Below are 23,697 nucleotides of genomic sequence, written 5' to 3' on the forward strand. Positions count from 1 at the left end.
ATCAAGAGAATCAGGGAAAATATCTAAATAGACCAATACTGAGTAGCAAGATTAAATCAGCAATGAAAGGTTCTCCTGTCAAAGAAAATCCCAGGACCAGATGGCTTCACCACTGAATTACAGCAAACATTTAAAGAAGTAACACTAATTTCTCTCAAAATATTCCAAACAATAGAAGACAAGAGAATTCTTTCCAACAGGCTCTGACACTAAAACCAGAAAAGGACAAAACAAAAAATGAAAGTTATAGGCCAATATACTTGATGAACCAGATACAAAATCCTCAACACAAAATACTAACAAACTGAACCTAACAGCACATTAAAAAAAAAATTACAGACCATGATCAAGTGGGGTTCATCCCAGGGATGCAAGGATGGTTCAACATCCACAAATCAGTAAATATGATATACCACATCAACAGAATGAAGGACAAAAATCACATAATTATTGCAAGGGATTCAGAAAAGGCATTTGATAAAAGCCAACATGATTTATGATAGAAACTCTATACAAATTAGACTTAGAAATAGCCTGGCAAACACACAAATCAAAATAGACCAGCAAAACAAAACAAAACCCCCAGCAAATAATTAAGTTTTACAATTAGTTCTAGGGGTCAGTGCTGTGGCATAGCCTGTGGTGCCAGCATTCCTGTATGGGCACTGGTTCAAGTCCCAGCTGCTCCACTTCCAATCCAGTTCCCTGGTAATGCATCTGGGAAAGCAGCAGAAGATGGCCCAAGTACTTGGGCCCCTGCGCCCATATAGGAGACCCAAAAGAAGCTCCTGGCTCCTGGCTTAGGCCTGGCCCAATTCTAGCCATTGTGGCCATTTGAGGAGTGAAGCAGTGAATAGATCATTCTCCCCTCCCCACCCCACCGAGTAACTCTGTAATTTAGTGCTGCGAATAAGACAAGATACTGTCATTGCCTCATCATTATGTAACTTTTTGGAACACTCATTCCAGTGGATGTCAAGTCAATATGTAAAGCTTGGGATAACCCAGAGATCTTCAAATGTGACCCACTAGAAAATTTAAGAATCCTTTGGGATACTTTCTTTATTCTTTTTTTTTTTTTTAAAGATTTTTATTTATTTATTTGAAAGACAGAGTTACAGACAGTGAAAGGGAGAGACAGAGAGAAAGGTCTTCCTTCCGTTGGTTCAATCCCCAAATGGCTGCAACGGCTGGAGCTGCGCCGATCCGAAGCCAGGAACCAGGAGCTTCTTCCTGGTCTCCCACGCAGGTGCAGGGGCCCAAGGACTTGGGCCATTTTCTACTGCTATCCCAGGCCACAGCAGAGAGCTGGATTGGAAGAGGAGCAGTCGGACTAGAACCGGCGTCCATATGGGATGCTGGCGCTGCAGCCAGAGGGTTAACCCATTGTGCCACAGTGTCTGCCCCCTTTCTTTATTCTAATGGAAATAGGGTTATAATGCCTCTGGTAAGCACTCTACTAAATTTTCTTGTGAGTTTCTACCTTTTAGCACTATGTAAAATAACGACACTTCACTGCCAGATCTTCCCAAAGAAACAATTAAGCTTTCAGTCTAAATTTATGTGATAATCAAGACAAGGAAAAAGTTGCCAATAACCTCAGTTCCTGATGAAAAATAACTACTTTTATATTAAGTTGTAGTTTATAAGGAAGAGGAATATATCAATACACACCTGATAATAAATCATTAAGGAAGCATTCCCTTTAACCAGCTTCTTCACAAGGAGCATGCTTATTGTAACATTTCTCAGTATCATCCAGAATGGCTCATGTGATTGAGTTCAGTGGACACAAGTTTGGTAACATTTAAATGGCAATCTAAAACTTACCTTACCAGGATTATTTTTTTTTTTTTGTGGGAGATAGCTACATTTAAAAATTCTTTAAATGAGATAATGGAAATGTTATTTTATACCTCCTAGATTTCTCTCATAATTCTTTTACTGTTTTTTTTTTTTTTTTTTTTTTTTTTTTTTTTTTTTTTGATAGAGTGGAAAGTGAAAGAGAGAGAGAGAGACAGAGAGAAAGGTCTTCCTTTTGCCTTTGGTTCACCCTCCAATGGCTGCCACGGCTGGCGCGCTGCGGCTGGCGCACTGCGCTGATCCGAAGGCAGGAGCCAGGTGCTTCTCCTGGTCTCCCATGGGGTGCAGGGCCCAAGCACTTGGGCCATCTTCCACTGCACTCCCGGGCCACAGCAGAGAGCTGGCCTGGAAGAAGGGCAACCGGGACAGAATCCGGTGCCCCGACCGGGACTAGAACCCGGTGTGCCGGCGCCGCTAGGTGGAGGATTAGCCTATTGAGCCGCGGCGCCAGCCCATAATTCTTTTAACAACAGTGGGTACAATAACATTCCTACTATTCCATGGAGGTGGGGAATTTCACTGTATTTTAAAGGATTGGGTAGTATCGTTTGCATAAATACAAAGAGAAATGTTTGCCAATCTGTAAGAATTGCCATAATCTACCAAAACAAATGACAAACTTAAGTACAAAACTGAAGGCTAAAATGTTCTTTAGTTGATATTTTCCTAAATGGTAAGGAAAAATTGTCTCTTTATTACCCAGGATAGTTCCTTAGAGACTTAGGTGAAAACTGAGCTGAATGACCCTTTCCTTTTTTTTTTTTTTTTTGACAGGCAGAGTGGACAGTGAGAGAGAGAGACAGAGAGAAAGGTCTTCCTTTTGCCGTTGGTTCACCCTCCAATGGCAATGGCCGCCACGGCTGGCGTGCTGCGGCCGGCGCACCGTGCTGATCCGAAGGCAGGAGCCAGGTGCTTATCCTGGTCTCCCATGGGGTGCAGGGCCCAAGCACTTGGGCCATCCTCCACTGCACTCCCGGGTCACAGCAGAGAGCTGGCCTGGAAGAGGGGCAACCGGGACAGAATCCGGCACCCCGACTGGGACTAGAACCTGGTGTGCCGGCGCCACTAGGTGGAGGATTAGCCTATTGAGGCGCGGCGCCGGCCTCCCTTTCCTTTTATCTACCATTACAGTGTACCATCTACTATCTCTCTGAGTCAGTAATTGGATTCTTAAAGCAATCTCAATTTTGAGAGACTAACAAGCATCTTGGAAGACCAGAATAAGTGAATCTAAACAAGACTGAAAAATATTTAGAGAAAAAACTATAAAAATATTGTAAGAGATAATGGACAAACACACAATGAACAACATACCTCCTGGGCTGTGACCGGCATTCTTCTTCCCCACTGTCTGCCTCCTATATAGATAGAAAATGAAAAAAAATTAAAATCTCTCATATTATCATATAATCAATGCAATTTTATAACATTTAAGTGTGGGAATGTCTCATTTCTATTGTACACTTGACTAAATTCAATTTATAAAAAGTGACTTCAATCAATGTAGGCAGTTGATACCAAGCTAACTTATACTTGGAAACATGTTTTTTTGTTCCCTTAAAAACTTATTATATATGGTTTCTAACATGCATTTTGAAGGATGCATGTATGTTGCTGAGTTTTTACCTTTTAGCACTATGTAAAATGATGACATAGGGAAAAAGAAAAAGTAAATTTTAAGTACAAGTTTGAGCAAATAGGTAGTTGAGCAAATAGGTAGGGCAGCCCCAGATAGATAAGTTCTAATGATAGGATTATTTAATCTTTTTATTATTGACACATAATATTTATATGTAAGTTATGGGGTAAAGTATGATAATTAGATACATGCATATAATGTATAATGATAAAATCAGAGTAATCAATTTTTATCTCTTCAAACATTAATCATTTCTATATGCCAGAAAATTCAGGACTCTTTTCTAGTTATTTTGAAATATAGATTGTTTTAGACTACAGTTACTCTGCTAAGCTACAGAACACTAGAGCTATTCCTCTTATTTACTTGTATCCTTTATCTAACCTTATTCCTTCTCCCACCCCCCTGTGCTACCCTTCTCAGTCTTTACTGACCACTGGCCCACTCTCCTCTTCTGTAACATCAATTTTTTAGTTTATGCAAATGAATAAGAACACATGGTATCTGTCCCTGGAGGAAATTTAACAATAGAAATTTAACATAAACAAACTTCATCAATAAAATGCTACTTGTTAGAATTACATCTGAAAACCAACTAAACATATTATGCTACTTCAAATTTTCAGAATGAATAGGCATTCTATCACCACCAAATATCATGAATATGACCTATTAATGATTCTTATCTTCAAAGAACAACCTAAACAATGAGCATCACTTCACAGAATGTTCATGCTCAAACTACCATCAACATGATGGTTACCACTTATTAAACACACAATGTGCCATGCACATATTTATTATAAACTCAAAAGGCTGGCAGTACCATATCGATCACTAATTCTAATACACCCACAACATAGAATAAATCAATGTGATTATCAATGTTTATTTTTACAGGCATATTAAATAATAGTTTTACAACTTACACAACTTCAATTCAGTGGCTATTTGACATTAAGAAACCAAAATTCACAAAAGGGAAGTTAAGTTATCTAAGGAAACTCATATGGTAAAGATAAAACTAAAACAAACAAAATACTGCTTCTCTAAAATTTGTTTTGAAATCAGATATTGTGATGCTTCCCGTTTTGTTGTATAGGACTGCTTTAGGTATTTGGGGTCTCTTGTGCTTTCATATGTATTTTAGCATCATTTTTTCTAGATCTACAAAGAATGTATTTTGATTGGGATCACACTGAATCTGTAAATTGCTTTTGGTAGCATGGACATTTTGATGGTGTGGATTCTTCCAATCCATGAATGTGGAAGATTTTCCCATTTTTTAATGTCTTCTTCTATTTCTTTCTTTAGTGTTTTGTAATTTTCAACTACAGGGCAGTTATAATCAAAACAGCCTGGTACTGGCACAAAAACAGATGGGTAGATAAATGGAACAGAATAGAAACTCCAGAAATCAATCCATGCACCTACAACCAGCTTATCTTTACAAAGGAGTGAAAATCAATCCCTGGAGCAAGGGCAGTCCCTTCAACAAATGGTGCTGGATTACAGAAGTATGAAACTAGACTGCTACCTTACACCATACACAAAAATCCACTCACAACGGATCAAGGACCTAAATCTATGACCTGTTACCATCAAATTAACAGAGAACACTGGTGAAACCCTGCAAGACATTGGCATAAGCAAAGACTTCTTGGAAAAGACCCAGCAGCATAGGCAATCAAAGCCAAAATTGACAAATGGGATTACATCAAGCTGAGGAGCTTCTGCTCTGCAAAAGAAACACTCAGTAAAGTGAAGAGGCAACTGACAGAATGGGAGAAAATATTTGCTAACTACAGAATGGATAAAAGGTTAACATACAGCATCTATAAAGAGCTCAAGAAATTCAACAATAGCAAAACAAACAATCCAGTTAAGAAATGGGCAAAGGACTTGAACAGGTAATTTTCAAGAGCAGAAATACAAATGGCTAACAGACACATGAAAAAATGCTCAGGATCACTAGCCATCAGGGAAATGCAAATCATAACCATAATGAAGTTTCACCTCACCCCAGTTAGAATGGCTCTCATACAGAAATCAACAAACAAGAAATGTTGGTGAGGATGTGGGGAAAAAGGCATCCTAATCCATTGCTGGTGAGAAAGTAAACTGGTGAAGCAACTGTAGAAGACAGTAGGGAGATACCTCAGAAATCTGAATATACCTACCATATGATCCAGCCATCCCACTCCTGGGAATTTACACAAACCAAAAGAAATCAGCATCTGAAAGTTATCTGTACCCCCATGTTCACTGCAGCACAATTCACAATAGCTAAGATATAGGATCAACCCAGATGTCTGTCAACTATTGACTGGATAAAGAGATTGTTTTATATATAAATAAAACACATACATAAATACACACACACTATGAATTACTACTCAGCTGTTAAAAAAAAAATGAAATCCTGTCTTTTGTAACAAGATGGACCCAACTGGAAATCATTACACTTAGTGAAATAAGTCAGTCCCCAAAAGACAGATATCATCGTTATGTTTTCCCTGATCAGAGGTAACTAATAGAGTAATGTAATGTATTGTATTGGAGTAAAAAGGACATTTTGAGATTCAATGATTGTTTACAGCCTTTGTCTCTTCCATTGATGAACAGTGTTTTCTTCCTCATACTATTTGTTGAACTCTTCTACTCATAAAAAAAAAAAAAAACTACATAGTTTACCTCTTTCTGAGCTAGATTAAGAAATAGTATATGTTGCAACTTTTATAGATCTTCACAAAGACAAAAATATTGACTTGAAGTAAGAGTGAGAAAGGATGATACCATTAATAATACTGAGAGGCTACCTTTTTCTTTAAATTTGCTCCCTGATATTTTCTATTTTTTCTCTCATCACTTTTGCCCAATAGGACAAACACAGAAGTAGAAGAAAAAAAATATTTAAAACAGTATGTGCACTATCTGCCAATGAGCCTCCTAACATTTTCTAGCTTATGCAACTGTCTATCCAATTCTACATCATTCTATCTCCATTCCTGAGCAGCCACAGCCAGCTCTATAATCCTTATTCCTATATTATTTTCATTATTGATTTCTAGCATGTCTATTATTTTCCACAAAGGAAGAAAGACATAAAGATTCTACACCCAGACTAAGTATAGGTACAAAGTGTCATGGTACATTATACTCTGCACCTGCAGGAAAGGTTTCTGGTTCAGAAGTTATGTCCTTCAGGAACCGAAAAGAAAGATGTTTAAAAGGGAAAGATCTGACAGACTTAGCAGCCAGAACCTGGAAAGTTTACAAGAATGAAAATGAAAAACTCATAAAAACAAACGCAAAAATATTAGATTTTTTTTCTGCTGAAGGGAACTGTAACAAATAGACATGATTTTCTAGAATGTCATTTAACAAACAGTGCTTGATTACTCTTATCTCTGATTCACAGACCTCAAATTCTGACAGAGCATTCTCACATTATTTTTAACTGAATGAGATACTATATAATGAAGAATATATTTTACATATATGTAAGTTGTTAGGTTTAATAATAAAAAGAGTACCTTGAACACCATTCCACCTATGAGATAGACTAATATCAATACCTTTACATCCACCTGTGTTCTTATTTCCTATTTCCCATTCCTATCCTTGTCTAATGATATGACTACAACCTGAAGTTCATAATTTTCTTCCATTCATTTCATTTTATTATAAAAAATTTCAGGGGCTTATATTGTAGTGCTGTGAGTTAAGCCACTACCTGTGATGGTAGCATACCGTATAAGTACCGATCCTGGCTGCTCTATTTCTGATCTGCTAATGTGCCTGGTAAAACAGAGGAAGATTTGCACCCACTTGGTACACCCAGATGGAGTTCCTGGCTCCTGACTTTGGCCTGGCCTAGCTGCCGGCCATTGCAGCTGTTTGGGGAGTAAAACAGCATATGGAAGAGCTCTCCCTTTCTCTCTATAACTCTACCTTTCAAATAAAATAAATCTTTAAAAATTTTAAAACAAAGAAAAATTTTATAGTACTTTATACTTTGTGTGTCTGTGTGGGTGCAAACTGTGAGAATCTTTACTTAGTATAGAGTTCGTCTTCTGTATATAAAGTTAATTAAAAACAAATCTTAATCAAGAATGGGATGGGAGAGAGAGTAGGAGGTGGGATGGTGAGTATGGGGGGGGGAGGGGAAGAACTGCTATATTCCTAAAGATGTACCTATGAAATTTGTATTCATTAAATAAAAGCTTTCTTAAATATAAAAAGAAAAATCTTTTTTTTTTTTTTTTTGACAGGCAGAGTGGAAAGTGAAAGAGAGAGAGAGAGACAGAGAAAGGTCTTCCTTTTGCCGTTGGTTCACCCTCCAATGGCCGCTGCAGCCGGCACGCTGTGGCCGGCGCACCGCCCTGATCTGAAGGCAGGAGCCAGGTACTTCTCCTGGTCTCCCATGGGGTGCATGGCCCAAGCCATCCTCCACTGCACTCCCGGGCCACAGAAGAGAGCTGGCCTGGAAGAGAGGCAACCGGGACAGAATCCGGCACCCCGACTGGGACTAGAACCCGGTGTGCTGGCGCCGCAAGGTGGAGGATTAGCCTATTGAGCCGTGGCACCGGCTGAAAAATCTTTAACTTCAGTATATTTGGTATAACCTGAATCTCTATCATCTAAATTATACTATTATTTTTTCTATACCTGCTTTATTACAAACCCATTTTTTTCTATCAACCCATTTTTTGGATGCATTTCAACATAAGTTACTGACATCAGTATGTCTGAACTAAAATACTTATAATTAGAAGTTGTTGGGGCTGGCGCTGTGGTGTAGTGGGTAAAGCCGCTGCCTGCAGTGCCGGCATTGCATATGTGCACCGGTTCGAGTCCCCAGTTGTGACCCAGTACTCTGCTATGGCCTGGGAAGGCAGTAGAAGATGGCCCAAGTCCTTGGGTCCCTGTACCCGCATGGGAGATTTGGAGGAAGCTCCTGGCTCCTGGCTTTGGATCGGCACAGCTCTGGCCGTTGTGGCCAACTGGGGAATGAACCAGCAGATGGAAGACCTCTCTCTCTCTCTCTCTCTCTCTCTCTGCCTCTCCTTTTTGTAACTTTGACTTTCAAATAAATAAATAAATCTTTGTTTAAAAAAGTAATGCATTACTTAGTTTTGATTATTTGGAGGCTTAACAATTATACTGTACTATGCGTAGGCTTCCTAATATGCTTTTTAAAAAATAATTATGTTAATAATATCTATCCACTTATTAGATATAGCTATAGTTCATGTATTTTTACTGGAGTAAAAGACTGCATTGTGTAACAATATTAAAGTGTTTACATCGTACTTGGATTGTTCCTGATTTTTCCGATGGCATAAATACTGCTGCAATCAATACTCTTGAACACATATTTTGGTCTACATGCAAAAGAGTGTCAACAAGATAAGTATCTTTAAGTGAAACTAGAGGGTCATAAAGTTCCAACATCACAAGTTGCTGCCAAATTATTTTCCAAAGTGGTTTTGCTGATTTCTACTTCCACCGAGGAGTGAAAATTTCACTTGTTGATCTATATCATAGCCAACACTTGAAATCCTCAGATGTTTTTGCCAATCTAGTGTTGTACATCATTATGGTCTTAATTTGCTTTGCCTTGAGATTAACTAATGAGGTTGAACATCTTCCATATTTGAGTATTTGTGGTCAATTACTAGTTTCATTCCCTTTCCTTCATCCCTAAAATGATTTGTTTCCCCTTCAATTTACTTGGGAAAAGAAACTATGAGGGGAAAAACACTCAGCATATGAAGGCACTGTAGGTCTTACAGTAAAATGGATTTAAGAGGAAGGAAGAAAATGTTCAATTATGCTTATTTCAGCAGAATAACTGCCAGAAAAGCAAAAATACATTACTTAGTCAGTATTAGGTAATGCAGTCATCCTGAACAGTGACATTCAGATGGCAAATAAAGGTAGAAGGATTCATTCTGTTCAAACAAGTGCACACATCAGAAAGAACACCTATCTTGACAAGTAACTTCACCGACTCTTATCAACAAGTGACAAATAGTCAATCTTTGAGAATATTAGAAATTATCAGGAGAAATCACAAGGATAGCTTTGAAGTTTCTTAGTGAATAATTCCTGCCATGTAAGGAGATCTAATTAATGACTAAATATATTTGTTGATTTTTTTAGTCTAATTTCCAGAGCCTTATTGCTAACAGCGTTTATTTAAAGAGTATGGATACTTCTTGATGTTCTTAAAGAAAATTTTGAACTAGAAATACTATGAGACCCTAGATGTACACTTAATTTTAGGGTGTTTAGGAACCCTAAGCATTAACTGAGAGTGAACATATTCTTACTGATCTGTGTAGCATATGAGCATAGAGAGCCATTAAGCAAAAAAAGTTTGGAAAAAATTTAAGTATCCACGTCATATTTGCTGAGAATTAGGCAAGCATTGCTAGCCCTGAAACACTCTGGGTGAGGCAGAATGTTAAGCAACACCTTCCCCAATTTTATTCTATTCCAGATTCTTTACACTTCCCATGTGTTCCAATCCAAGTGGACTCATTTATCATTCTCTGAAGGTTCCTATTGATTTTCTTTGTCCATGCTGTTGTATCAACCTGGAAGGCTCCCTTTGCCTATATTCTTCCTAAGCATTTAAAGCTGGTTTCAAATACCAGGACTTCATGACATTTATTTTTTCACTGTTATAATAACTTTATCTTGAATTTTACAGAAGTTTATGAATGATGTTTTAAGACTACCTCCTTACCCTATTGCATTTCTTTGACAGCTTAAGTAAGCAATGAGTTTGCCAACAGTTTCCGTACTGGCATCTTGTAAGGATCAGACCAACTATCCATTCACCAAAGAACTGGGTAGCTTTTCTATCTGTTTCCAATAAAATGGTATATCTTCTCTGATGGTAAACCTGTCTAGCCAAATCCCCATAATACACTTTGCAAAATTAGTGGTTATTAGCAAATTAGTTAGCTTTGGCATGGAGCCGTACTCACTTACCTGTGACAAACTAGAAGCCAGTTCTGACACAGGTAACAGAGTATCAAGAATGACAAGTTTTATTCGGTCTGTGTCCTGTAGGATTGTGTTTGAAGCTTGGCATGTGTGACCCGAGATGTGTTTCTAGATATTTCTTTTCAAAACACAGGAAAAATGTTTGTGTTTTTTTTTTTTAATTTAATTATTTGAGAGGCAGAGAGAGAGAGAACTTCCATTTGCTGATTCATTCCCCAAATGCTCACAATGGTCAGAACTGAGATAGGCCAAATTGGAGCCAGGAACTCAATTTAATTCAGGTCTCCCTCAGGGATAGCAGGAACCTAACTATTTGAGCCATTATGGCTGCCTCCCAGAGTTCACATCAGTAGGAAGCCGGATCAGGAGCCAGAGTTAGGAATCAAAACTAGGTACTCCAATGTGGAATACAGGCATCCTGTTTCTATCTGTTTTGTTGGAATCTTACTTTGATTACAAGTTAGTTACTATCATAATCTATAGAAGCATTTGTACTCAAGTCATCCAATAAAATGCAAGGAGGTACAAGCATTTGTTCCTATTTTTTTTTTTTTACAGGCAAAGTTAGACAGAGAGAGAGAGAGAGAGAGAGAGAGAGAGAGAGAGAGAGAGAGTCTTCCTTTTCTGTTGGTTCACCCCTCAAATGTCTGTTACGGCCGGCGCGCTGCACTGATCCAAAGCCAGGAGCCAGGTGCTTCTCCTGGTCTTCCATGCGGGTGCAGGGCCCAAGCACCTGGGCCATCCTCCACTGCCTTCCCTGGGCCACAGCAGAGAGCTGGACTGGAAGAGGAGCAACTGGGACAGAATCCGGCGCCCTAACCGGGACTAGAACCCGGGGTGCCAGTGCCGCAGGCGGATTAGCCAAGTGAGCCGCGGCGCCGGCCTAAGCATTTGTTCTAATAGTTAAGGTGCCAATTGGGATGCCCACACTCCATATCAGAGTGCCTGTCTGATACCTGGTACCCCATCTAACTCCAGCTTCCTGGACTGTGAGAGGCATTGGTGATGGCTCAAGTGGTGGAGTTCCTGCCACTCAGTGGGAAACCTGGATTGGGTTCTTGGCTACTGCCTTCAGTCCCACCCCAGCCTGAAACATTTGGGTAGCGGATGGGAGCTCTAAACAAAAAACACAATGAGATGTTTGCACTGACAATGTATAAGTTTATAGATATTTATAAATGTGACAAAAGAAGTTTTCTTGGTTCCTACTTAATCTATGGGGGTTTCATGACAAATTTCCTTCTCTTTCCAGCAATTGTATCTAGATTGTTTTCCCTTGTGACGTTGAACACATGATTAATACATGTAGTCTCTTTCTGAGACTGTGTGGTTACTGAATAAGGTATCATATTCTTTTTTTTTTTTTTTTGCTGTCTTCTTAAGTTTTATCTTTTTTTAGTATTTCACCCTTACCTGGGAACTTAATATTTTTTCCATTTTTATTACCAAACAATGTCAAGATCATCCTCTGGTTCAGCTGGCTCTTGAAACATCACTTTCAATTTTAAGATCCTTTACAGCTTCAGTTTCAACAACATTAATTATCTTTTTTTTGCTTTATTCTTTTCCTTTTGATTAAAGTAGTTCAAGTCACCTGGATTATCAGAAGCAACTGTTTTTCACCCCTGCTGTCCCCTTCATTGGCTTCCGCATCTCTGTCCTTAGTCAGCTCTTGGCTCTACTTCTTTTGTTTCTGAGGGCTGGATTTCTTCTGTCTGGGAATCCCCTTCTTTAACCAACACTAACAGCATCTTTTTTTTCTTGCTTATAGGAGGATCAAAAATCATCTTGTCCCCAGACATAGCTTTGGCTCTACTGGGCTCAGCATGAGTGGGAAGTTGGACAGGTCAGCCCCTTAAATGGCAGCACTGCTCCTACTGGTACCTCTCCCTTTACTGTGCTAGGCTCTTACATCAGCAAAAGAGGTAATACTTCTTTCCTTTTCTCACCTAAATGATGCTGTCTCCCTCCAAACCTCACAATTACTAGGCATCTTCCTTAAGACATTATCCAGTTCTATTTCAGGGTTACAACTATGTACTTGTTTTATCTCCCATAATCAGAATGTAATCTCAAGGATAGGAAACATCTCTCATTTCCTTTTGCATTCTACTCTATCTTTAGCATAATGCCCTATGCACAGATAGAACTTGCCAAAGAGTATTTGGAGCACCTAACTAACACCTGGAGCTAGCTGGCTGTGTATTTTCTTTTCCTTTCTTTTTTCAGATTTATTTATTTATTTGAAAGGCAGAGTTACAGAGAGAGAAAAGAGGCAGGGGTGGGGAGAGAAAGATGTTCCATTCGCTGACTCACTCCTCAAATGGCCACAACAACTGGGACTGAGCCAGAAGTCCCCTCCCCGGGGTCTGCCACCTTGGTAGCAGGGGCCCAGGGACTTGGGACATCTTCTGCTGCTTTCTCAGGCACATTAGCAGGGAGCTAGATCAGAAGTCAGGCAGCCAGGACTCGGACTGGAGCCCATATGGGATGCTGGTGATGCAAACCGCAGCCCAACCTGCTGTGCCACACCACCAGTCGCTGGCTGTGTATTTTCAGCTAGCAAAGACTCTAGGCTAATTACATTTTAGCCTTAGTAGATTAAGAGAAGAGTTTTCATTGCTCAGAAGGTGGTCTGTGACTAAGATCTGGAAGTAATACCTCAGACTTTCCCTTTGATTAAGAGGTAGAAACATTCTCTTGCTCTCATTTACCTATTAATTTAATATTCATTGACTACCTATTGTGTTTTAGGTACTGTGTACCAGGGATTAAAAGTAAGCAAAACTGTCCCTATCCTTTCACATTTAGTGGGGGGAGACAGTTAAAAAAAAAAGAAATTATAATGATACAAAATGCTTTTTAAGCAGAGGAGGAAGTGACAAACTGTGGGTTTGGGTAATGCCTCATAAAATTTTTAGGCTGGGATTGAATTAGTGGTTTTTTTTTTTTAACTTTTATTTAATGAATATAAATTTCCAAAGTACGACTTATGGATTACAATGGCTTCCCTCCCATACCGTCCCTCCCACCCACAACCCTCCCCTTTCCCACTCCCTCTCCCCTTCCATTCACATCAAGATTCATTTTCGATTATCTTAATATACAGAAGATCAGCTTAGTATACATTAAGTAAGGATTTCAACAGTTTGCTCCCACACAGAAACATAAAGTGAAAAATAATAGATGATTTTTTTTAAATGATGATGAAATCAGATCAGACCTATTGTCATGTTTAATCCCAGTGAGAGTCAAGTTGGGAATTGATAATTTCTTTTTTTTCTTTTTTACAGAAGATCAGTTTAGTATGCATTAAGTAAAGATTTCAACAGTTTGCACCCCCATAGAAACACAAAGTGAAATATATTGTTTGAGTACTCGTTATAGCATTAAATCTCAATGCACAGCACATTAAGGACAGAGATCCTACATGAGGAGTAAGTGCACAGTGACTCCTGTTGTTGACTTTACCAATTGACATTCCTGTCTATGGCATCAGTAATCTCCCTATGCTCCAGTCATGAGTTTCCAAGGCTATGGAAGCCCTCTGAGTTCTCCGACTCTTATCTTGTTTAGACAAGGTCATAGTCAGAGTGGAGGTTCTCTCCTCCCTTCAGAGAAAGGTACCTCCTTCTTTGAAGACCTGTTCTTTCCACTGGGATCTCACTCACAGAGATCTTTTGCCAGAGTGTCTTGGCTTTCCATGCCTGAAATACTCTCATGGGCTTTTCAGCCAGATCCGAATGCCTTTAGGGCTGATTCTGAGGCCAGAGTGTTATTTAGGACATCTGCCATTCTAGGAGTCTGCTGAGTATCTCACTTCCCATGTTGGATCACTCTCCCCTTTATGAATTAGTGGGTTTTTGTCAGATGGAAAATAAGAGGAAGAGCAAAAGGGTTGGCCAATGGACAGAAAAAGGCAGGAAAGTGAGAAAGAATCTGATAAATTTGGGGAACAGTGAGCAGCTTGGACTGCTGGAACAAAGTAGAGGTTATCAAGTAATATTTCTATTGTGAGTCTATAATGGTAGGTATTCTAAAATAACAATCCTACAACTAGGAAAGATAGTTGTGAATTAACCATTAAATGGATATCAGATTATCCATCAGTCATCTCTATCCTTGGACATGAACTAGCAGTGGGAGGTGTCTGTTAGACAGGAAAAGGATTCGAGTAGTCCAAGAGTATGTACATGTCACAGGAATTCAGAAGAGAGCTAGCAGTGAATGTTCAAAGGAATAAGTGGGCTTTGAGTTCAGTCTTTAAGAGGCAGAGGGACTGACAGGACTTTTGAGACATGAGAATGAGGGAAGAACAGCAAAAATGCATTTGCTATCTTGGCATCACAATGCACTGACTGACTGAGTTAAAACCCAGAGCTTGCACTGAGGTAGGCTGCAAAGGTAAGTTGCAAGAAACAGGGCTCTGAACCTGACCAAGTGGGGAAGTCAGAGAAGCCTTTTTAGCAAAGAGTAAAATTATAATTATGTTTCTTTGGTGGCAATAAAAAATTCTTTAAGGAAACAAAATTTGGAAAGCCAACCAAGGAAAATTAGGCACCTTTTCCTGAAACAGGAACATACTGGTTAATTTAACCACAGATTTCCACTAGAGGGCAGACGAGTCAAGGCTTACCTTGTGGCTGACCTGGAGAAAGCAATGTATCCAAAGAAAATATTAAGAGAACAATGATGTTCCTGCTGTTGAAAGACCATCATCACTGCCTTCAACTCTGAGCAAGATCTTAGCTAACAGACCAGTTTTTCACAGAAATCTTTTCTTTCTCTGCCTGTCTGTCTGTCTTTCTCTCTGATATAAAATCTTCCTAACTGAAGAACAGACCAGTGGAAAACTTATATTGGAATCTGACTCATCTGACTGGTACATGGCAGGCACGGAATGCCAATAGCAGCACACATTTCTGGCTACTTTCTTTATCTTTTCCATCCAATTCAGGTACTTTTTTTTTTTTTAAAGATTTATTTATTTATTTGAAAGGCAGAGTTACAGAGAGGCAGAGGCAGAGGCAGAGAGACAGAGAGAGGTCTCCCATCCACTGGTTCACTCCCCAAATGGCTGTAACAGCCGGAGCTGGGCTGATACAAAGCCAGGAGCCTAGAGCTTCTTCCAGGTCTCCCATGCAGGTGCAGAGGCCCAAGTACTTGGGCTATTTTGTACTGTTTTCCCAGGCCATAGCAGAGAGCTGGATTGGAAGTGCAGCAGCCAGGACTGGAACTGGCACCCACATGGGATACTGGCACTGCAGACTGGGGCTTTAACTCACTGTGCCACAGTGCTGGCCCTTCAGGTACATTCTAAAAACTACATTGAGTCAATGCCTAACAATTTATAAAATCTGGGCCATCATCTCCATCTATATTCTTCTTTTCCTTTTGGTCAACTGAGAAAGTGCTTGGTCTTAAGGACTCAAATACCTTCAAAGTCAGAAGTGAGGTGGGGCCACAAGAGAGAGATACTTTTTTTTTTAAAGATTTATTTATTTATTTGAAAGGCAGAGCGAGAGAGCGAGAGAGCAAGAGAGGGAGAGAGGGAGAAGGACAGGGAGAGGGAGAGAGAGGGAGGGAGAGAGCGCATACGCGAGAGAAGTCTTCCATCCACTGGTTCACCCCTCAGATGGCAGCAACAGCCAGAGCTGTGCTGATCTGATTGGGCCATCTTCAACTGCTTTCCCAGGACATAGCAGAGAGCTGGATTGGAAATGGGGCAGCCAGGATTCAAACTGGCACTCATATGGGATGCTGGCACTTCAGGCAGCGGCTTTACCTGCTATGCCACAGACCAAGCCCCAAGAAAGAGCATATAATGTATGCATTTGCCTCAGCCAGCTGAGGAGCTGTCATATAATGGGATTGGTAGAGAAGTCTTCAGTTTGCATTAACTAGGACACAGCATGGATGTTAACACCTAAATGAAAGGATTGAGAATTCTCTCAAATCTTTTAAAGGCTAAGGCTAGAAACTTTTTCTGCTTTGATCTCCTGCCAAATGTCTGTCATTAAAGGAGCAACCTATTTAGTAGGTTGAGTTTCTGACATTAGCAGAAAGTAGTTTTCTTTCACTCCTGATCAATGCTAGCACCGTAAGTATTTTTTTTCTCCTACATCTTGGAAAATGATATCATTTAAGTTTTAAATACTATGCACTTCAACTGCAAGTTAATTTTCTTATACTTAAATTCTTGGTGGTATCTGCAACAGTTACATCATCTTATCTCTTACACTTTGCTATACTGTTCCCTCCCAGAACACTCTTTTCTTACAACCCTATTACTTTCCAATTTGCACCCATCCTTTAGATTGTAGCTTAGGTGTACCTTTCTCCAGAGGCCTTTCTTGATTCATCTACGACTGGGTTCCAAACTCTTTACAACTATGACTTCCTCTACAGTTCTCTGTCATAGCAATTCTCACACTGCTTGTTTACTTGTTGGACTCCACATTAGAAGCTTGAGGGTAGGAATTGTGTCTTAATCACAACAAACAGCAATACTTTGTAAGTATTTGTTGAATGAATAATCAAAAGAAAGACTAAGAATCATGGGACAAATTCTTTAACCAAGATGCCCCATTTTCTAAAATGTTGATTCAATCTTCAAGCATTATTTACTATAAACATGATTTAAAATATAAAAAGAGGGGCCCAGCCATGTGACACAGCAGGTTAAAGCCCTGGCCCACAATGCCAGCATCCCATATGGGCACCGGTTTGAGTCCCACTGCACCACTTCCAATCTCGCTCTCTGCTGTGGCCTGAGAAATCAGCAGAAGGTGGCCAAAGTGCTTGGGCCCCTGCACCCACGAGGGTGACCCAGAAAAAGCTCCTGATCCTGGTTTCGGATCAGCTCAGCTCTGGCTGTTGCGGCCTTTTGGGGAGTGAGCCAGCAGATGGAAGACCTCTCTTTATCTGGCTCTTTATCTGGCTCTACATCTCTCTTTAATTCTTTCAAATAAATAAAATAAATCTTTTACAAATATATAAAAAGATAGTAATAATTTCTCACAGAAGAATATTCATAACCAAAGCCATCCCACTTTTTCATATGGATAATCATTTTTAAAAAAGATTTATTTTTATTTATTTGAAATGCAGAATTACAGAGAGAGAGATAGACAGAGAGAACTTCCATCCACTGGTTCACTCCCCAAATGACTCATGGCCAGGGCTGGACCAGGTTGAAACCAGGAGCTGGGATCTTCATCAGGGTCTCCCACATGAGAACAGGAGCCCAACTCTTGGGCCATCTTCTGTTGCTTTCCCAGGAGCATTAGAGGGAAATGGATGGGAAGTAGAGCAGCTGGGATTTGAATCGGCATTCATATGGGATGCCAGTGTTGCAGGTGGCAGCCTAACCTGCTACACCAAAATGCTGGCCCCTACATGGGCAATCATTTCAGAGACTTGCACAATATTCTGATAGAACCATAAAGGAATGGGGGCAATTTTGTCAATAAAAATCATAAGTTAATGAAATAAGCCATCATCCTTTTCTAAAAGTAGGCTCTATTTATTTTATTTACTTTTTTTTTTTTTTTTTTTTGATAGGCAGAGTGGAAAGTGAAAGAGAGAGAGAGAGACAGAGAGAAAGGTCTTCCTTTGCCGTTGGTTCACCCTCCAATGGCTGCCGCGGCCAGCGCGCTGCAGCCAACGCATCGTGCTGATCCGAAGGCAGGAGCCAGGTGCTTCTCCTGGTCTCCCATGGGGTGCAGGGCCCAAGCACTTGGGCCATCCTTCACTGTACTCCTGGGCCACAGCAGAGAGCTGGCCTGGAAGAGGGGCAACTGGGACAGAATCCGGCGCCCCGACCGGGACTAGAACCCGGTGTGCCGGCGCTGCAAGGCGGAGGATTAGCCTAGTGAGCCGTGGCGCCGGCTGTATTTTATTTACTTTTTAAAGATTTATTTATTTGAAAGGCAGAATTACAGAGAGATGAGAGAGAGAGAGAACCATTCTACTGGTTCACTCTCCAAATGGCTGCAATGGCCAGAGCTGGGCAGATCCTAAGCTAGGAGCCAGTAGCTTCTTCCAGGTCTCCCACATGGGTGCAGGGGCCCAAGGACTTGGGTCATCTTCCAGTGCTTTCCCAGGAAAAAGCAAAGAGCTGGATTGGAAGTGAAGCAGTGGAAACTTGAACTAGCACCCATATGGGATGCTGACACTGCAGGTGGTAGCCTTAACCTTTTATGCCACAGTGCTGGCTCCTTATTTTATTTTTTTAAAGATTTATTAATATATTTGCAAGTCAGAGAGAGAGAGAGAAAGAGAGAGAAAGTATCTTCCATGTGCTGGTTCACTCATAAAGGCCTTAAAACAGCCAGGGCTGCTGGGCCAGGCCAAGGCTAGGAGCCAGGAACTCCATTTCCCTTTCTCACATCAATAACAGAAACCCAAATACTTAGATCATCAACTGTTGCCTCCAAACTCATTAGTAGGAGGCTGGATTGAAAGCAGAGGCAGGACTTGATCCCAGGCACTATGATATGGGATGCAGATGTCCCAAGTGGCAGCTTAACCCATTTTGTCACAATGCTTGCCCCTTACTTATATATAACTATTTTAAATAGTTAAAATTTATTTTAAATAGCAATAATTTTCCTTTTTAGCATCTATATTTTACTTGCATATTTAATACATTTTTAAAGATACTAGTTAATTCATCCATAATTGTGCTGTGTGGTTTAAGACATAGCTATCTAACTTAAATTTCCCCAAAAATAAGTTATTACTTCAAATTCTATCATATTATATACTAAATATTTTCATGTACTTGGGTCTACCTCTGGGCTTTCTAGTCTGCTATGTTAACCTGTCTCTTTCTTGTATTAGCGTCCTGCTAATTATTATTTCTTATTGAGAAACTAGTACAGTCCTAGCAGAGGGTAAGCTATACACATAACAAAAGGTACCAGTACCAGGAACCCCATAAAAATGTAATTCCTGGGACCATAAGTAAAAATAAAAAGGCTTTTCTCAGACAATATCCAGGTCAGTAAATACTTTATCTGACCAACTATCAGTAAATATTTATTACTTGCTCAATTTCCTAAAATCTAACTTTCTTGATAAACAATGCCTTGAACAGTCAACAAAATGAAGAACCACGACCATTTAGTGTTGATAAAATGAAACATTACAGAATACTATTTCACATAACTTAAAATCAACTGAAAATACAGTATAAAATAGTAACTATAATGTATGCTGCAGATTAAAAAAAACTCAGACTACAATTTTATATTGAGGTAACATGCAAATTGCTTTTATGCTGTATTTTCCATAAGCTGTAAGAGACTAACAGTAAGAAAAACGAAGCTTTAGAGCCGGTGCTATGACCTGGTAGGTTAAGCTGCTGACTGCAGCACCTGCATCCTATATGGGTGCTGATTCAAGACCCGGCTGCTCTACTTCCAGTTTAGCTCTCTGCTATGGCCTGGGAAAGCAGTGGAAGATGACCAAGTCCATGCAGGGCCCTGCACCTGCATGGAAGACTCAGATGAAGCTCCTGGCTTTGGATTGGCCCAGCTCCGGCCATTGTAGCCATTTAGGGAATGAATCAACTGATGGAAGACCTCTATCTCTCTCTGTCTCTACCTCTGCCTTTCAAGTAAATAATAAATCTTAAAAAAAGAAAAACAGCTTTAAAGACAGGAGTGGCTTTCAGCTATTATTAGGTGTATGATGTGAACATTTTTACATCCAGTAACAGTCTAGGTGCTTCCACAGAGGCTGTACTATGGAACTGAATTTTTAAAGTGATAATTTCCTATTACCATACATTTGAGGAATCACAGAATGGAATACTTGGTATGCACAATCCATTGAAAAGTAAACAAACATTAACAGACAATTTACCTGGGACAATTATGAAATCCATTAAATGTATTCAGATCTGATTCTCAGTCTTTAGAGCAACTGTACTGCATACGTAATAATCAATGTTAGATTCATAAACATTTCTTTCTTGGCACATACTTGTGCAACAAGTGGAAAAATTTAAGATAGTTGGGGCTGGCATTGTAGTGCAGAAGGACTGGAGAGCTGATTAAAGTCCTGGGTGGTCTGCTTCTAATGTGCCTGGGAAGGCAGTAGCAGATGACTCAAGTACCTGGACTGTTGCTACCCACATGCCCACGTGGGAGACTCAGATGGAGTTCTGGCCTCCTGGCTTCAGCCTGGACTAGTCCAGGATGTTGCAGCCTTTTGGGGAGTGACCAGCATATCAAAGATCCATTCCCTCTCTCTCTCTCTCTGTTTCCCCATCTGACACTTTGCATTTCAATAAAGAAATAATAAATATTTTTTAAAGAGTTTAAGATAGTTTCATGTAAGTAGAATACAACAAACATTTAAATGTATTTGAAGCAGATGTTCAGCTCAACGGTTAGAATAATGCTGCTTGGGACACCACATCCCATATCCACTCCTGATACCATTTCCTGTTAATGTGTATCCCTGGAGGCAGCAGTTTCAAGTACTTGGGTCCCTGCCACCCACGTAGGAGACCTGAATTTAGTTCCCAGCTCCTGGCTTTGAATTGGCCCAGACCTGGCTATTACAGGCATTTGGGGAGAGAACCAGCCAATGGAAAATCTCTCTCTGTGCCTCTCAAATAAAATGAAAATAAATAATTTAAACATTTTAAAACTCACTTCTGTAGTAAAGTCAAACAAAATTACTTTTTAGAGCACTGTATTTTACATGACCTAATCCCATGATATTTTCATATCAGGAAAGTTGGACAAATAATTCACAAGGCTTTTGCTCTCAAATTGGCTAAAATAAAGATCAAATGACAATAACAGCTATGTGAGAAATGTAAGGAAGTAAAATAAAGGGGCTGGCATTGTGGCACAGTGGGAAAAGCTGCTGCCTGAGATTCTGGCACCCCATGATGTCCCTGCTGCTCCACATCCAATCCACCTCCCTGCTAACAGGCTAGGAAAAGCACAGGAAAATGACCCAAGTACTTGGGCCTCTGCTACCCACGTGGGAGAGAGACCCTTGGCGTAGCCGGTAAAGCTGCAGCCTGCAGTCCCAGCATCCCATATGGGTGCCGGTTTGAGACCTGGCTGCTCCACTTCCCATTCGGCTCTTTGCTATGGCCTGGGAAAGCAGTAGAAAATGGCCCAAGTCCTTGGGCTCCTGCACCCATGTGGGAGACCTGGAAGAAGCTCCTGGTTCCTGGCTTCAGATCAGTGCAGCTCCAGCCATTGTGGCCAATTGAGGAGTGAACCATCGGATGGAAGACCTTTCTCTCTCCATGCCTCTCCTTCTTTCTCTATGTATCTCTGACTTTCAAGTAAATAAATACATCTTAAAAAAAAAAAAAAAAAGAAACATCTCGTTCCTGGCTTCAGCTTGGTCCAGCCTTGGCCATCATGGCCATCTGGGGAGTGAATCAGCAGGTGGAAGATCTTTCTTTCTCTCCCTTTCTCTCTGTAACTCTTTAAAAATAAATAAATGTTTAAAGGGTAGACCACAGGTTATAAATATCTGATTTTTGTTTCATATTTTATTATTTTTAATGATTTATTTATTTGAAAGGCAGAGGTGATGGGAACAGGATGGGGGGGAAGACACACACAAACAGAATGACAGAAAGAGACAGAGAGAGCACTCTTGCACTTCTCAAAATGCCTGCCAACAGCCAGGGCTAGGCCAGGTCGAAGCCAAAAGCCCAGAACTCTATGTGGGTCTCCCACGTGGATGATAGGAACCCATGTACTTAGGCCATCACCTGTTGCCTTCCCAGGTGCAATAGTAGGAAACTCGACCCAAAGCTGAGTATCAGGGACTTGAATGATCACTCAAACCACAACTCGGATATTTGATGTGGGCATCCCAAGTGATAGCTTAATCTGCTGCAGCACAGTGCCTGCTTGCCAGTTTCATACTTTAAAAAGCTTGTATGAAAAAAAGCAAGATCATTTTTTGTATGACTGTTAGCACTATTAGGATTCCTTTAAATGAATCCACACAGAAAGATGGAACATGATCCTTCAGACGTACATGCTTATTCATTCAAGAGTTATCTCTTAAGTATCTCTAGGCACTATGATGAATGTTGGGGATAAAATAAATTCAGTATCAACCTTAGTCTGATGAAGATGGCAACCAAATAATCACAGGAAAAGTAAAACTGCAACTACAGTTAGGATATATAATAGTGCTACCAGTGCCCATCATGTATACACAACGACAGCATGCCCCGTGTCCCAGCTCTTACGCTGTCTGCAATAAAAACACAAACTCCCCTCTAAAAAGTATTCCTCAAGGATTCCTTTCACACATTATCATTGGTTCACTGAGTAAGACCAACTTAAATAAAACATTTCCATTGAATTTCTGACACAAAGAGGGCTGCACTGGAAACTACCCCAAACAGAGGCTTTTAATGTTGATTTTGGATTTTAAACTATAAAGAAGCCTACCAGAACACTAGTGAGAGAAAAAAAAAAAAAAGATTTCAATAGACAAGAAACACAGATTTAAGCTTGGCCCCTTGCTGCCTCTTTCTTCCCAGGGGTCCTTGGACTGTTCAGTAATTTGACTGCAACTTGGGAGAATCAACCTTGAGAACTCTTATAGACACTTTCCCTTTTCTTTTCTCATATACTGTCTCTAAGCATCCGAGAGTCCATTCAGAATTCCAAAACATTTCAAATTATTCTTAGCATCACATCAAAGAAAAATGCCTCAGTCAAAACACATATTTTGCTTTGACTCTCTTTCCTTAAGGACTTGGTTCCTGCTTTTCAGAAAGAAATCATGCAAAACTCAAGGTCTCTAATCTCCTTCAACTGGGTATAAGCTCTTCTTTCCTAAAGTGCTCTTCTTTCTTCCCATAATTATCTTCTATTATAATCACATATATTCACATCTTACCCTAATTTATCAAGAGGAAAGCATCTAATAGATTCTTTACAAATATTTATTGAGTGAGTCATTCAAGCAAATAAATTATGAAAAATATTTCTAAGTAAAGAAAGGAAAAAATGAATAAGGACTTTAAAAGAATTAAAAACATAGAGGAACGAAACTTCTGGTACACTACACGGTGTTTAAGGACTTAAAAACAAACTAACTGACCAGCCAACCAATGCAGTAAGAATCAAAAGAATATTTATATGTGTTACATCTAATAAACATTGAAATTT

At 39.9% G+C, this 23,697-nt stretch overlaps 1 protein-coding gene and 1 pseudogene across 4 annotated transcripts in view; both read right to left on the reverse strand.

Annotated features, from left to right (window-relative positions):
- Positions 1-23,697, reverse strand: part of SSH2 (slingshot protein phosphatase 2) — a 280,902-nt gene that overhangs the window by 157,774 nt on the left and 99,431 nt on the right. For all 4 annotated transcript variants that reach the window (XM_070061153.1, XM_002718906.5, XM_008270960.4 and 1 more), the window contains one exon: positions 3,178-3,221. In XM_070061153.1, coding sequence (XP_069917254.1) covers positions 3,178-3,221 — 44 coding nt within the window. The remainder of the gene's footprint in view (positions 1-3,177; positions 3,222-23,697) is intronic.
- On the reverse strand, positions 3,229-13,529 carry LOC127484359 (eukaryotic translation initiation factor 2 subunit 2 pseudogene; annotated as a pseudogene).

The sequence above is a fragment of the Oryctolagus cuniculus genome, chromosome 17, assembly GCF_964237555.1.
Source record: "Oryctolagus cuniculus chromosome 17, mOryCun1.1, whole genome shotgun sequence".
Taxonomy (NCBI): Eukaryota; Metazoa; Chordata; class Mammalia; order Lagomorpha; family Leporidae; genus Oryctolagus; species Oryctolagus cuniculus.